This window comes from Manacus candei, unplaced genomic scaffold (assembly GCF_025592945.1).
Source record: "Manacus candei isolate 608988 ecotype Guabito, Panama unplaced genomic scaffold, ASM2559294v1 h1tg000050l, whole genome shotgun sequence".
Classification (NCBI taxonomy): domain Eukaryota; kingdom Metazoa; phylum Chordata; class Aves; order Passeriformes; family Pipridae; genus Manacus; species Manacus candei.
This window is the reverse complement of record NW_026138098.1, coordinates 4630997-4643187: the sequence shown is the minus strand read 5'-3', so window position 1 is coordinate 4643187 and position 12191 is coordinate 4630997. Positions and strand designations below refer to the sequence as shown.

At 41.0% G+C, this 12191-nt stretch overlaps 1 protein-coding gene across 2 annotated transcripts in view; it reads left to right on the top strand.

The window, feature by feature from the left end:
• ADAM12 (ADAM metallopeptidase domain 12) overlaps positions 1-12191 on the top strand; it is a 181647-nt gene that overhangs the window by 40836 nt on the left and 128620 nt on the right. For both annotated transcript variants that reach the window (XM_051801072.1, XM_051801071.1), the window contains exon 3: positions 6389-6462. In XM_051801072.1, coding sequence (XP_051657032.1) covers positions 6389-6462 — 74 coding nt within the window. The remainder of the gene's footprint in view (positions 1-6388; positions 6463-12191) is intronic.

Below are 12191 nucleotides of genomic sequence, written 5' to 3'. Positions count from 1 at the left end.
GTCAGCAAGAAAGCAAAAAGTATAATCATTCTGTTTTCAAAGAGTCTCTTTAAAATAAACTTAGGAACAAACTTGGAAGTTCTTTGCTTTCCTGCTTTATTGGACTGGCTCAGCCAATTTGTTAAAGGGCTGTGAGTCTTTGCTAAGGCATTAAGGAAAAAAAAAAACAACTGCAAAATACTCTGTTCTGTTAGTTGCTGCTCATTAGATGCAGCCACAGGGATACAGGCTTGTCATTTGACAGTAAGGAAAGCACAGCTGAATTCCCTGCCCTCAGGAACTTGCAAAACAATCTGAATTAACTGTTTATACTTTTCATGTCCACATAAAATATCACTTGGTTTTGGAGGTATCTGCAGGAAACATTGCCCTTTGTGTTTACTTCTAAACTAAAGCCAAAAGAAAAATAAGTATTTATTGATTTAAAAGCATTACATGCAATTTATAGTATTTGTTGCAGGTTGTGATTTTCTTAAATGTATATACTTTGCAGACAGCTTGCATTTGTTGGATTGAATTCCAGTTTCCATGGTAAGGTTCCCTAAGTGACGTTATTTCTTATAGATTTCCCAGCTTTTCCCTCTTTGTGTATTATAGATAGTAGAGGAATATAATCAACCCAAAGATCTGAATACCTATAAATACACCTTTTAGCTTGTGAAGGCACCAACACAGAATGTCAATGTGTGATAAATAAGGGAAATAAAAGGCATTTTCATACAGATAACAGAAAACAGCATAGAATTTATCCCTCCTGGAAATTATGTACTCTTTCTTCGGTTATGCAATTTCTAATTCCTGCTGTTAACTCTTGTGATACAAGAAAAACATCTGTATTTGTGTGGAATGTAGCTATCTGACATATCTCAGAAGCCCTTGATTTCCAGAGCTCTGCTTAAGAGATAACATAAACTTATGACCCTTACATTTTTTGTGTGGAATTTCTGTTTACAGGAGCATAGAGGAGAAAGTAAATCGAATCATAGAATCCTGGAGTGGCTTGATTTGGAAGGGGCCTTAAAGCTCACCCAATTCCAACCCCTGCCATGGGCAGGGGCACCTTCCACTAGACCAGGTTGCTCCAAGCCCTGTCCAACCTGGCCTTGGACACTTCCAGGGATGGGGTAGCCACAGCTTCTCTGGGCAACCTGTGCCAGGGCCTGACCACCCTCACAGCCAACAATTCCTTCCCAGTATCCCATCTAGCCCTGCCCTCTGGCCATGGGAAGCCATTCTCCCTTGTCCTGTCACTCCATGTCTTGTCAAAAGTCCCTCTCCAGCTCTCTTGGAGCCTCTTTAGGCACTGGAAGGGGCTCTCAGGTCTTCCCAGAGCCTTCTCTTCTCCAGGTGAACACCCCCAGCTCTCCCAGCCTGGCTCCAGAGCAGAGGGGCTCCATCTTCCTCATCATCTTCATGGCTTCCTCTGGACTTGCTCCAACAGCTCCATGTCCGTCCTCTGTTGGGGTCCCCAGAGCTGGACACAGCTCCAGGTGGGGTCTCTCCAAAGTGGGTCTTATTCTTGCAGTAAATGTCAGTGATTTTTTCACACTTTAAGGCTTTGGATTTAAAAATACTCCCAATTATCCCATGGTGGAGAACTTTGGCTATCAAATCGTTAAGTCTGGTTTGACACGACGTGATTTCTCTGTTTCTCTTCAAACTAAAGCCCAGGCAACTGTTTATGAAATGTGACAGTCTGTGAGGTTTTACTGCCTTTTCATTTTTGCTCTATGTTGAATGTCAGGGGCCTTGTTGCAGATAACTACTTACAATCCATAGTTGTCCTCACAATTATATTTTTCCTTACTATCTTGCCAGTTTGGACCCATTTCAGCCCAGAACTGTCCCCCCAGTGACCTGCCAGGACAGTTCATGCAAACTGTGCCCTGGCAGCTGACAGAACTACATGGGTGTAGTTCAGCTTGGCCACACGGGCAAAGTTGCTCCTGTTACAAGGTTGGCTTTAGCAAAGTTAATAACAGCTCTGGAGGGACTGGAAACCACTTTGTTGGGTTAAACAAACCTGCCTATTTCAGTTTACCCTGTTAGGATATAATTTAAAACTTTGAAACCAGAGAAGCAAAATCATCCCTTTTGGTTCTATGTCTTGTGCTGATCTCTGTTCTCTGGACTGGGACATCAGATACAGCTGAAAGTGCATTTCTGTTTCCAAATGAATTAATGCTGCTGATTTGAGTTCATTTTCTCTCTTTCTCTTGTCTGTAGATTTTCCATTTATTCTGTTATGTAATTGCTAGAATTTTTTTTTACTCAAAGGTGTGTGTGCTGGTCTAACTGACGTATCTTAATCTAATAAAATCCTTTATCGTTTATAGAGAGGAATTTGCAAAGATGTATGTGTTAGGACTCTCCATTTCATCAGTTTTCTGCCTCTTCAAACATAATAAATGACCTGCAGTATTTTCTCCCAATCTCAGCACTGAGTATCAGGGGAAAAGCTCAGAGCACTACAGCGTGATCACAGTGGGTCCCAACTGCACAGCCCAAAGGAAGGGATGATCCAGCAATAATTAAGACTATTTCCTAGATTACTGTGCAGAAAAAAATATGCTCAGTGATTCCTTTGTATTCAGCTTCCAGAACGGGCATCCCACCAAGGTGAACAAATGGAAATGGATGATTACTAGTATTTCAGGAATAAAAACTGATTATTTTGAGGTTATCATATCATAATTCACAAACCCTTAATCCACAAACCATCCTTCTTTTTCTCTTCCTGGGTGAAGACCTGGAGATCAATGTGATTTAAAATGGAAAAAAACCATAGTACTTAAAACCCCTGTTAAACTAGTTTTACTAGAGAACTGTTCTGACTCAGAAATAGGCTGCTGTCTCATCATCTTCTAGTTATTCAAGTGGTGATTTATTAATTTTTTCAATCTGCTTTATCAGTGAGAGTTCTTGCTTGACCTTGACTTGCTGTTTCACTGATTTCCTTCAGAATATTAAGTGTCACACCAATTTAAACTAAAAACCTTCAACTAGAAAGCAAGCAAGGAGAAAATTAAGGAGGAGAATGCTTTTCCTGTTCTGTTGATACGATTTGATGTAGATTTTGGAAGTAAATCTTCTAACTAAGAAGGGAAGTGGAGTCAAGTCCTACTTTAATTATCCTGAAGTCAGTTCTGCCTCTTAGGATGTGAGGGAACAGCTTGTGTGCATTGATGAAATCTTCTCTTATGCCACAAAAAAAAGATATTGCCAAAAAGAAAAAGCAAACTGTAGTTTAAGAGTAGAAAGAACTGGAAAACATAAGTCTGTAGAAAAAAGAAGGTGGAACTGCACTAAATTCTTCTTTCTAGTTTAAATAATGCCGCTCTCATCAGGTTCACTTTGCTTTCCCCTTTGATAATTTTAAAGGGATCAACATGGGAATAAATTGATGTATCAACATGGAAATTATTTTTTGTGGTGCTTATGAAAGACTCATAAGAAGTGGCTCTTTCTGAGATATTCTGAGCAGGAGAGACTGTGCCATCACAATGTGCTTTTTTGATTATTCTAAAAGGAAAATATAAAGCAGTCATCTAATGTCTGTATTTATATTCCTTCCCATTTCATCTTGCAACTCAGTTTGGAAAATATTGATTGTAAGGGGAAAGTATCACAGAGCTTCATGGGATTCAAAATGAGCTTTTAAGGTTTTGTAGTGGAACTGTGCAAATAATTCAGGAAAGACTCTACCACCACTGCAAAAAAATAAAGTAAAATATGAGTTCGTTTCACAGGTGGATATGTTTAAAGAGAAGGGAGGAAAAAAACAAACCACAAACCTAAAATGCCGTTTCTGACTGATGTTTATTTTTCTTTAACATTAGAAATTTATGATTTTAAGTGTTTGTGTGTTTTTAGTCACCATCACACCTGAGAAGTGGGTAATTTTTACTGTATTTATGCTCATGAATTTCAGTCAGAATAAGAAAAAGCATAGTTCCATCTCTTCCCAGATGGAAGAGAAGGAAATGAGCCATCTGTGTGAAAGAGAAATCAATGGAAAAGCAAGAATCTGAACCTGGGTCTTGTGCAAAGCAATGCAGCATCCTGACTGGGGCCATTATTGTGCTCCATAATAAGAAGTTTCAGCTTTAGGAATTCTCTGAGAGTTGATTTTGTCTTGTAACAGTCTGTTCTATTCTGCAGCTGCTTTTTTAACTTTGCAACTTACTGACATCAATTGACTGTCAAATAAGTACCACTATGAACTCATGAATAAACATACTTGTCATTTACATACTAACGGAGGGCCTTCAGCTGAAAAGAATCCATTTGTGCCACTGCAATATCTTAATTATTTACTGTGTTATATTGTAATTAATTGTGTTTTACTCTCTCAAAACTCTATAGTCTGTATATCTTACGGGGTTTGGAAGCAATGCACTAATATTAAAGTCATAATCAACACTGCTTCTAAATATTCATGCTAATAAATGACTCCTATGTGTTTGCAGAGTGCCAGGGATAGTCTGAAGCATTTATTTAGCATTCTAGTGGGATCTGGTTTCTGCAAAGTTCACATAGAAGCAGAATTTCAATCTGGGAAAGCACGTTAGAATTTGCACGAGCAGTGGGGCAGGACACTCAGGAGAAAGCAGTGGTATCTCAGTCACAGTCTGTGCCTAAGAATGTCTGAGAGCACTGGGGAGTTGTCAGCTATTTTTTATTCTAACAGTTCTGTTTAGTCTATGACAGCCTCCCAATAACTTCTCTTTTTAATAAACAGCTCTAATTTTTCAAATCTTTTCAAACCCGTTGCGTTCCATGGGAGGGATGCTCTGCCTGTCACAGCTGGGGCTCCACTGAGGCACTGCTGCAGCAATCACAGTCAGACACATTCCTCAATAAATCAATTAAATCCTAGAACCCTAAAATTATCCTGCTGCAATTGGCTGACATAAATCTCCAGAAAAGCATATTGAGTGTAGGGAGGAACAACTGATTTATTGAGCTACTGTTGGAATTTCAAACAAGGAAATACTGTCTCTCAGTCCAGTAAGTTTGTTTAATGAAATGTAAGTTAAGTGTAAACAGTCTTAAAATATATGTGAGTTGAGTCTTTTGGATTAAGAGTAACCAGCATATTGTAAACTGTTCTTTCCCCTTTGAAGTGCAGTTTCCAGAGCTTGTGTAGGTGCACTGCCCCTTTCTGCAAGTATTTAAGCCTCCACTGGTTCAGATCCTCTCCCAGAGCTTCCAAAAGAAATTAATGGGTTTACCTTTGGATACTTGAGATAAAAAAGAATTTGTTTTATAATCAGAGGAAGGGCAATATGAAGATTGCACACAGTCGTGATGGTGTTGAAAATGCAATCCAGATGTCCTGATTCCTGCTCCATACTGGAGTGCAACTTGGGTTTCTGTGTGCTCTGTTGATGCCTTGTTTAGAAGATTCTCTTAAATACTTGTATGTGTTTAAATACTTTGTCTATTGCTCTCACAGAGATGCTTGATAATACTGTTGGCCATATTTATATTGATATTTTATATTTTTTGGACTTAATGATCCTTGTGGGTGCCTTCAAACTCAGGATCTTCTATGATTCTAATTGCTCCAACACCACTTACTTTTTTCTTTTAAGCTAAAACTTAATTATTCCTTATGAAGAGTTTGAAATACATTTTAAAAACTTTGAAATGGGTGTTAAAAAGTTTGAAATGCATTTTAAAATATTTAGCTCTTTATTAAAAAAATAAATCAGCATGACAGTACTTTATATTTAGTTTCCATGATGCTCTTAGATCTATGTGGGAATATTTGGGACACTCAGCCTTAAGGGAAAATCATTTCTGCCAAAGTCACTCTGCTGACTGTGGTTGCAGCACTCCAGGTCTGCCCTTAGTGCAGGAGGCTCTGGCTTTGAACAATGATGTGTTAAACTGAAAATGGTCATGCAAAGACCCAATCTGATTAACTGGACCTCGCTTTAAAAAGTAGTACAGGAAGACTGAGTATTAAAAAGTGATTTTATTAGTGTTTAATATAGTAATGCCTTTATATGGAGAGGAAAGGACAAGGGCAAGCAGTGAAAGGACAAGGGAAATGGCTTTAAGCTGAAAGAGGGTCTTAGGGATCTTAGGGAGAAATTGTTGGCTGTGAGGGTGGTGAGGCCCTGGCACAGGTTGCCCAGAGAAGCTGTGGCTGCCCCATCCCTGGAAGTGTCCAAGGCCAGGCTGGATGAGGCTTGGAGCAACCTGGGCTAGTGGAAGGTGTCCCTGCCCATGGCAGGGGGTTGGAACGAGATGGTCTTTAAGGTCCCTTCCAACCCAATTCATTTTGTGATTCCATGATATGTCCGACTCTCCGTCAGAGCCGGGTGCAGGATGATGGGCTTGGAGTTTGGACTCAACCAACTCTGTTTTCCTTTTTCAGGATCACCCAGCACTGCTGCAGTTTGTAATTCAAGCTGAAGGCAAACATCTGGTCATCGATTTGGAGAGGAATGAGTGAGTACTGTACCCTTGCTGCGTGTTCGCTCTGTACTCGGATCTCTCAAGGAGGGTTATAATTTCAAAATTGATGGTTTTAAAATCAACCCAGGGCCAATTTTTCTACTGGTCCATTATAAATGGTCCCCTAACAAGACAGTTTTGTTCCAGTTTGGAGTATGTGTGTTTGCACATTGCTGATAAAGCAAGAATCTCTATGGCTGTCTGCATTTATGTGGGGCTGGAAATGGACATGTTGCCTCTCAGTGTTTTCCTGTGTATTTGGTTTGGATTCGTCCTCCTTTCCTGTGGTTAGTCCTTTTATTTATAGCAATGTGGAAAATCCTACGGCCTTTGGAATTTTTTTTGGAGGACTCATCACTCCTAAGGCTGCCTGCAACCATGTTTTGCTCCATGCAGTACCCATGGGCATCTGCTCAGGGAAGATGAGTCAAGACTTTGGGCTTAACCCCTGCTGGAATTTTAAACAGGAGCTCTCTGGGTTTGCTGGCAAGGGGCTGATGATGGGATGTTTGTGCTGTTCATGAGGCCTGTGACCAAAGCTGAGCTCGAGCCCTCGTTTGTGTGCTTCTTCTTCCATGTGCTCTTGACAACTCCCCTCCTGAGCAGACATTTTCAGAGAGGGATATCAGGGATGCTGTAGACTCCCAGCAGAGTTTTTAAAGGGGTATAGAGCCATCCAGAAGTGAAGTCACTTCTCTGGAAGTCCATGACAAATGGAAAAAGTCATCAAAGTCTTAGTCTACCCCCCAACTGTTCAACTGCTTCTCCTCTAAGAGAATCTCCAGAGTATATTGTGGGAATCCAGAGCAGGACAATGACGTGCTGTTTGTCAAAGGAAAACCAAAGATCACTCCCAACCTAGGGAAAGCTTTTTATAAAAGTTCCCAAGACTCTGTGTGTTCTGTAGGTTTCCCTGCTGGGGAATAAGAGCAACAAAGGTATTTTTTTAGTGTAATACAGAGACCATAGATGTAAGTGATGCAGTTTATGTGTTAAGGGGAAGGAATGTGCCTATGAAAGCAAATGTCCAGGGGAGGCCAAGCCTGTGCTGCCTTGGGCTAGTGATGGACAACTTCAGTGGAAAGCAACAGGGCACCTCTTTAGTCCTCTGGGGTAAAAAAAAAGTTTTTTATTTCCAGTAATTTGGGTGAACTCTAACATTGCCCAGCTGTGATAAATTCCAGTTCACTTTATTATCCGACATCAAGCCCAAATCTTGAGCTTTCTTTTTATTATTTTTAATGCTCCCTGGTTGTTTGGAACCTGTCCTTGAAGGGTGTGTGGATCCCCCCTACACAGGTTGCTCTATTCCAGTAACTAGAGGAGGATTTAATTCCTTTAGTAAACAGAGGTTTAACTTTATATTCTCTTAATCTTTGTCAAAGGGTGTGCCCTCCTTCAGGAATGGGAAGTATGCAGCAATTGAGGAAACTATTTACATTCCATGTCAGCGATTAAAAGAACATAAAACTGCCAATACAGGCCTTGCTGAACATACCAAACTCCCTTGTACCTGTAATAAAGTCAGATTTAGAAGATTGTAAGATGCAATCTCCACCTCTTTAATGTAGGATGTGAAAGTGCAGTAAATCACCTCTGTGGGTTCTGTCTGACTAACTGGAGTTGCAGATGTTGAGATCTGCTGCTTAAGAGATACAGTGTTCATCAGGGAATGTTTTTTAGTTTACCTGGGGTAAACTGGGATTATTTTTTTAAGTTTAAAGGGGTGTCCACCAAAAGATTTGCATTCTGGAAGAGTTGTGTATGGTGTTGACAACATGAGGTTTCTCAGCAGGAGCTCCTAGGTAGTGTTGTAGGATGGCACAATTAGTCTTGCCTGTGGTTGGCATTTGTAACACACGGGACAGTTCGTAGACACCAAACCACAGAAGAGGTTGGTTATGGTTTTACAAAACCATTTCTCCCTTTTCTCTAGCATTCCTGGCTTTGATTTTCAGGAGGAGTAACACCCTGAGTGTTGCAAGTCCCTGCAGAAGTTTTTTTGGGGTGTGTATGTAGGTCATTTTTTACCTGTTTCTGTAAATAACACCATTCATTGGCCTGCAGGACTGGTCTGTGCTCCCAAGGAAAACAATTCCAAGGCCTCTGTGCTTGTTTGTGGAAGTTGGTGGTTGTGTTTCTTCTGCCTGTAATGCTGGTGTTGGGCACGTTGTCACTGGCACTGAATGACAAGTGGTGGCAGAGGAGGTGAGGCCTTGTGGGCATGAAACAACCAGCACGGGCACACTGCTTATTCCAGAGGGTCTGCAGGGTGATGGAGTGAGAAAGAATGCCCAGGAGAGAAATGAGAATGTATTTCTGCAGAGCAAACATGGGGAATAACAACTGGTGGCAGCAGGTCAGACTGGACCTCGTAGGTTATGGACTCCGGGGGTGTGAGAAGGTCATCACATACCTGGAGAAGGGAGAGGTGTTTCAAATCCTGCTTCCTGGGAATGTCCAAGGCTGCAGGTGTGCACACAGACTCTGCCTTCTCCAGCCTGCTCCATCTTCCTGGTGTTGGTGTGGAATATGCAGCTCAAAGCATTGCTGCTGAGCAGTGGAGTGGCCATTAAATCAGCAGCAGGTAGGAGTAGAGACATAAACACAAACACCTTTCCTTGAGTAATAAGTAGCAACACATATAAAGCTCTGATACTTCTGCTGTTACTTTATAATGCTTTCATGCAAAACATGTTATTCCTTGGAGAATGGTGGATGGGACCCCTAAATTACCTAATTTCTGCATTGGGTCATGCAAAAAAAAAACCAACCTGGATGTGACTTTCCATGGTTAGGAGGAACAGCTGCTTTGAGTAGTCTTGACATTAAACTCCATTTATTGAAAACCTTAGAGATTTTCCAAGCCTTGAGTTATATTTCAAAACATGATGCAGATGCATTAGGCAACCCCAAGTGGGGAGCAATGTGTTAAACCATCTGTTATCTATGGAAAAATTTAACGTCAGTTTGGTGTTTTCTGATATTTAGGCTCAGCAAGATGTGTTCATATGTACTGGGCAGGATGTTCTTAGTTCTGGAAGACTTACTGGTACCTGACTTCGCAGCTTGGGGGTTGAAATCTTCTGGATGGCTTGCAGCTGTTAAAATTACTTTTGTGTATATTCATTAAATACTTTAGTGATTAATTTCCAGGCACTGCCCATCCATAATTGCAAAACTAAAATTATTTGCAGTGAATTCAATTTGTCAAGGGCAGAGAAGCTGCGAGTTCGCGTTGGAAGTACATTTCTTACTATGATTTAGTTGCAAAAGATGATTGCACTCTTGAGAACCTTAAGTAGTACCTTAAATGTTTTAGAAACACTTGTCATATGGAGAGATTTCCAGAATCAGCAAATCATCGATCAGCTGCAAAATAAACCACTTTTCAGAGCAGCTGACTGTGCTGGTGTGCATTACATCAGTAATACTGATGCTCTGCTGTTGTGCAAGGGGCAGTATTTTATGCACATATAAATTCCTTTGAAGCTGATTGCAGCGTTTGGGTCTTGGAGGAGAGCAGGGTCATGATTGTGTCAGTGAAACAGGACCCATGTAAGATTAGATCTGAGCTGGAGAGTGGAACAGCATGTGGCTACTGGCTGTTTTTCTGAGACTGGAAACATTTTACACTCTGTCAGGAATAGGTCTGTATACAGCAAAGTACTTAAGTGTACTTTTAACTTTAAACATATGAGTAATCCAGGTAAAGTCAGTGGAATTACTGATTTTCAAAATTAATTTCATGCTTAAATGATTTGCTGACAAAGGTCATAATTATGAATGTCAAAGAAATATAACTCTGAACAGATGTTAGAGAGCTTTTTCAGTGCTGACTCCTGTATGCACCTGAGTCTGCAGCAGATGAAGATGAAAAGCTGAGATAAGTGGAGGGCATGTCAGGGTGAGTGTGGAGGTAGGATGGCTTTGCCCTGAAGACATCCACAGCATTCCAGGTGTGTCCTGGACAGTTCCCTCCTGGTGGGACTTGTCCAGCTCTGCAGAGGGTGACATCAGTGTGGTTGTGGCTCATGAGCCCCTGGCAGTGACCATGGGAACATAGAAATGGAAAGAAAAAAGCTTGAATATTTTAGAGAAGCTGACTTCACTATTCATTTCCCCATAACTTTATGCTCCTTTTTGTCAGGTTTATAGCACACCCTTAACAAAGCAATATAAAAAAGGCAATATAGAAAGTTAGATTGCTGCCTTTTAGTCCCTCAGTAAAAATTCTTCTGTTTTATCAGGAGGCAAAATCCACCTCAGGCCACGGTATAAGCCTCTATCTTATCGTATAAATCCCTTTGAATGTCAGACATCTCCAGAGGTTTAGATCATCTCTGACTGTCCCCCCTTGCACATTTACAGCTTCTTCATGGAGACACAGTGCCCAGGATATATTGGGATGGAATGGCCCAGTGTTGGAGGTCACTTTGGAACCTCAGCTCCAGGACTGAGGAGGCTCCAGCAGCATTTCCTGGGCTGAAAAGCAGGCAATAGCCATCTTAATGCATGGTGCTGGTGTGACCTGTTCCAGTGAGGCTTTAGCATTCAGAAATATTTTATATTCTTTTTGTGGTTAGAAGAAAAGAAGTCTTTCTCTCTTCTTTTCTGCCTGATCTTTGTGAATAGGAGCCCTGATTGGTGTTCAAGTGACATTGGAGCTGGATTAATTTAACAGGGAAACAACCCATTTCCAGTGCCAAAGAAAATAGCTGACGAGATTTGTTAATGAATTGACTTGCTTATGTAGAATCAATGGCTTTGAAATAGTGATAGAGGAAACAAATCTAAACAAACAAATCCCAAATAGAGAGCTGGGACCTGTCAGAATATACTTACTATTATAATTCTGTGCTGTAGCTTTGCCAAAAAACTGTGACCTCAGCCTGTTTTATCTGCAAGTGCTGGAGCTGGCAGCTGTACTGCAGCGTTTCAGAGTGAGCTGACAGTTGGGATTTCACTGTAATTGAAGTAAAAGTTTCACTTTAATGGAAGTAAGGGTTTTTCCTTTCTGCAATGGCAACAGTCAAATGGTCTAAATGACAGTGAAATGTGAAAGTTCAGCTATCACTGCTTACAGGAATGATCAGTCTGTGGCTCTGAGGGTACAGGTATTTCCCACATTTTTGTGGTCTAAGGATGGCGTATTTAGGGTGGGCATTGAGACACCAAGATTTGTTCTATGATTGAGCATTAGCAAATGTGTGGTTGAGGCTACCTTTGGCTGTGCCATTTTGGAGCTGTGTGTGGAAGTGAAAGGGTTCAGCTCCATCAGGAGATAAACTGTTGCTTTCTTGGTCTGTTTTTTTCCCTCCTTAGAACCACAGAGTCATAGAAAGGCTTGGGTTGAAAGCAACCTTAAAGATCATCGAGTTCCAAACCCCATAAACATAAAGAGTTCCAACTCCTTACATAAATACATCAAAAGAAAGGAACAATGAGAAAAGATATTTATATCCTGATATAAGATGATGGAAGTGGAGAGGATAAAAAGACTGGAATTAGTATTTCCAAGACCTTCTTGTGGTTGAATGTCATAATCTCTAACATGGTCAAGTTCTTCTCTTCCCATGCCCCATAAAACAGTGGGACACTGGGGCTGTGCCAAGTCCCCTGGAGAGAAGAGAGGACTGTGTCCTACTCACAGCCCAAACCCTGGCTCTGGGGGCATTTGTGGGGTCAGGAGAGCCAGTGCTGCTCTGTAGCCTGGGTGTGTG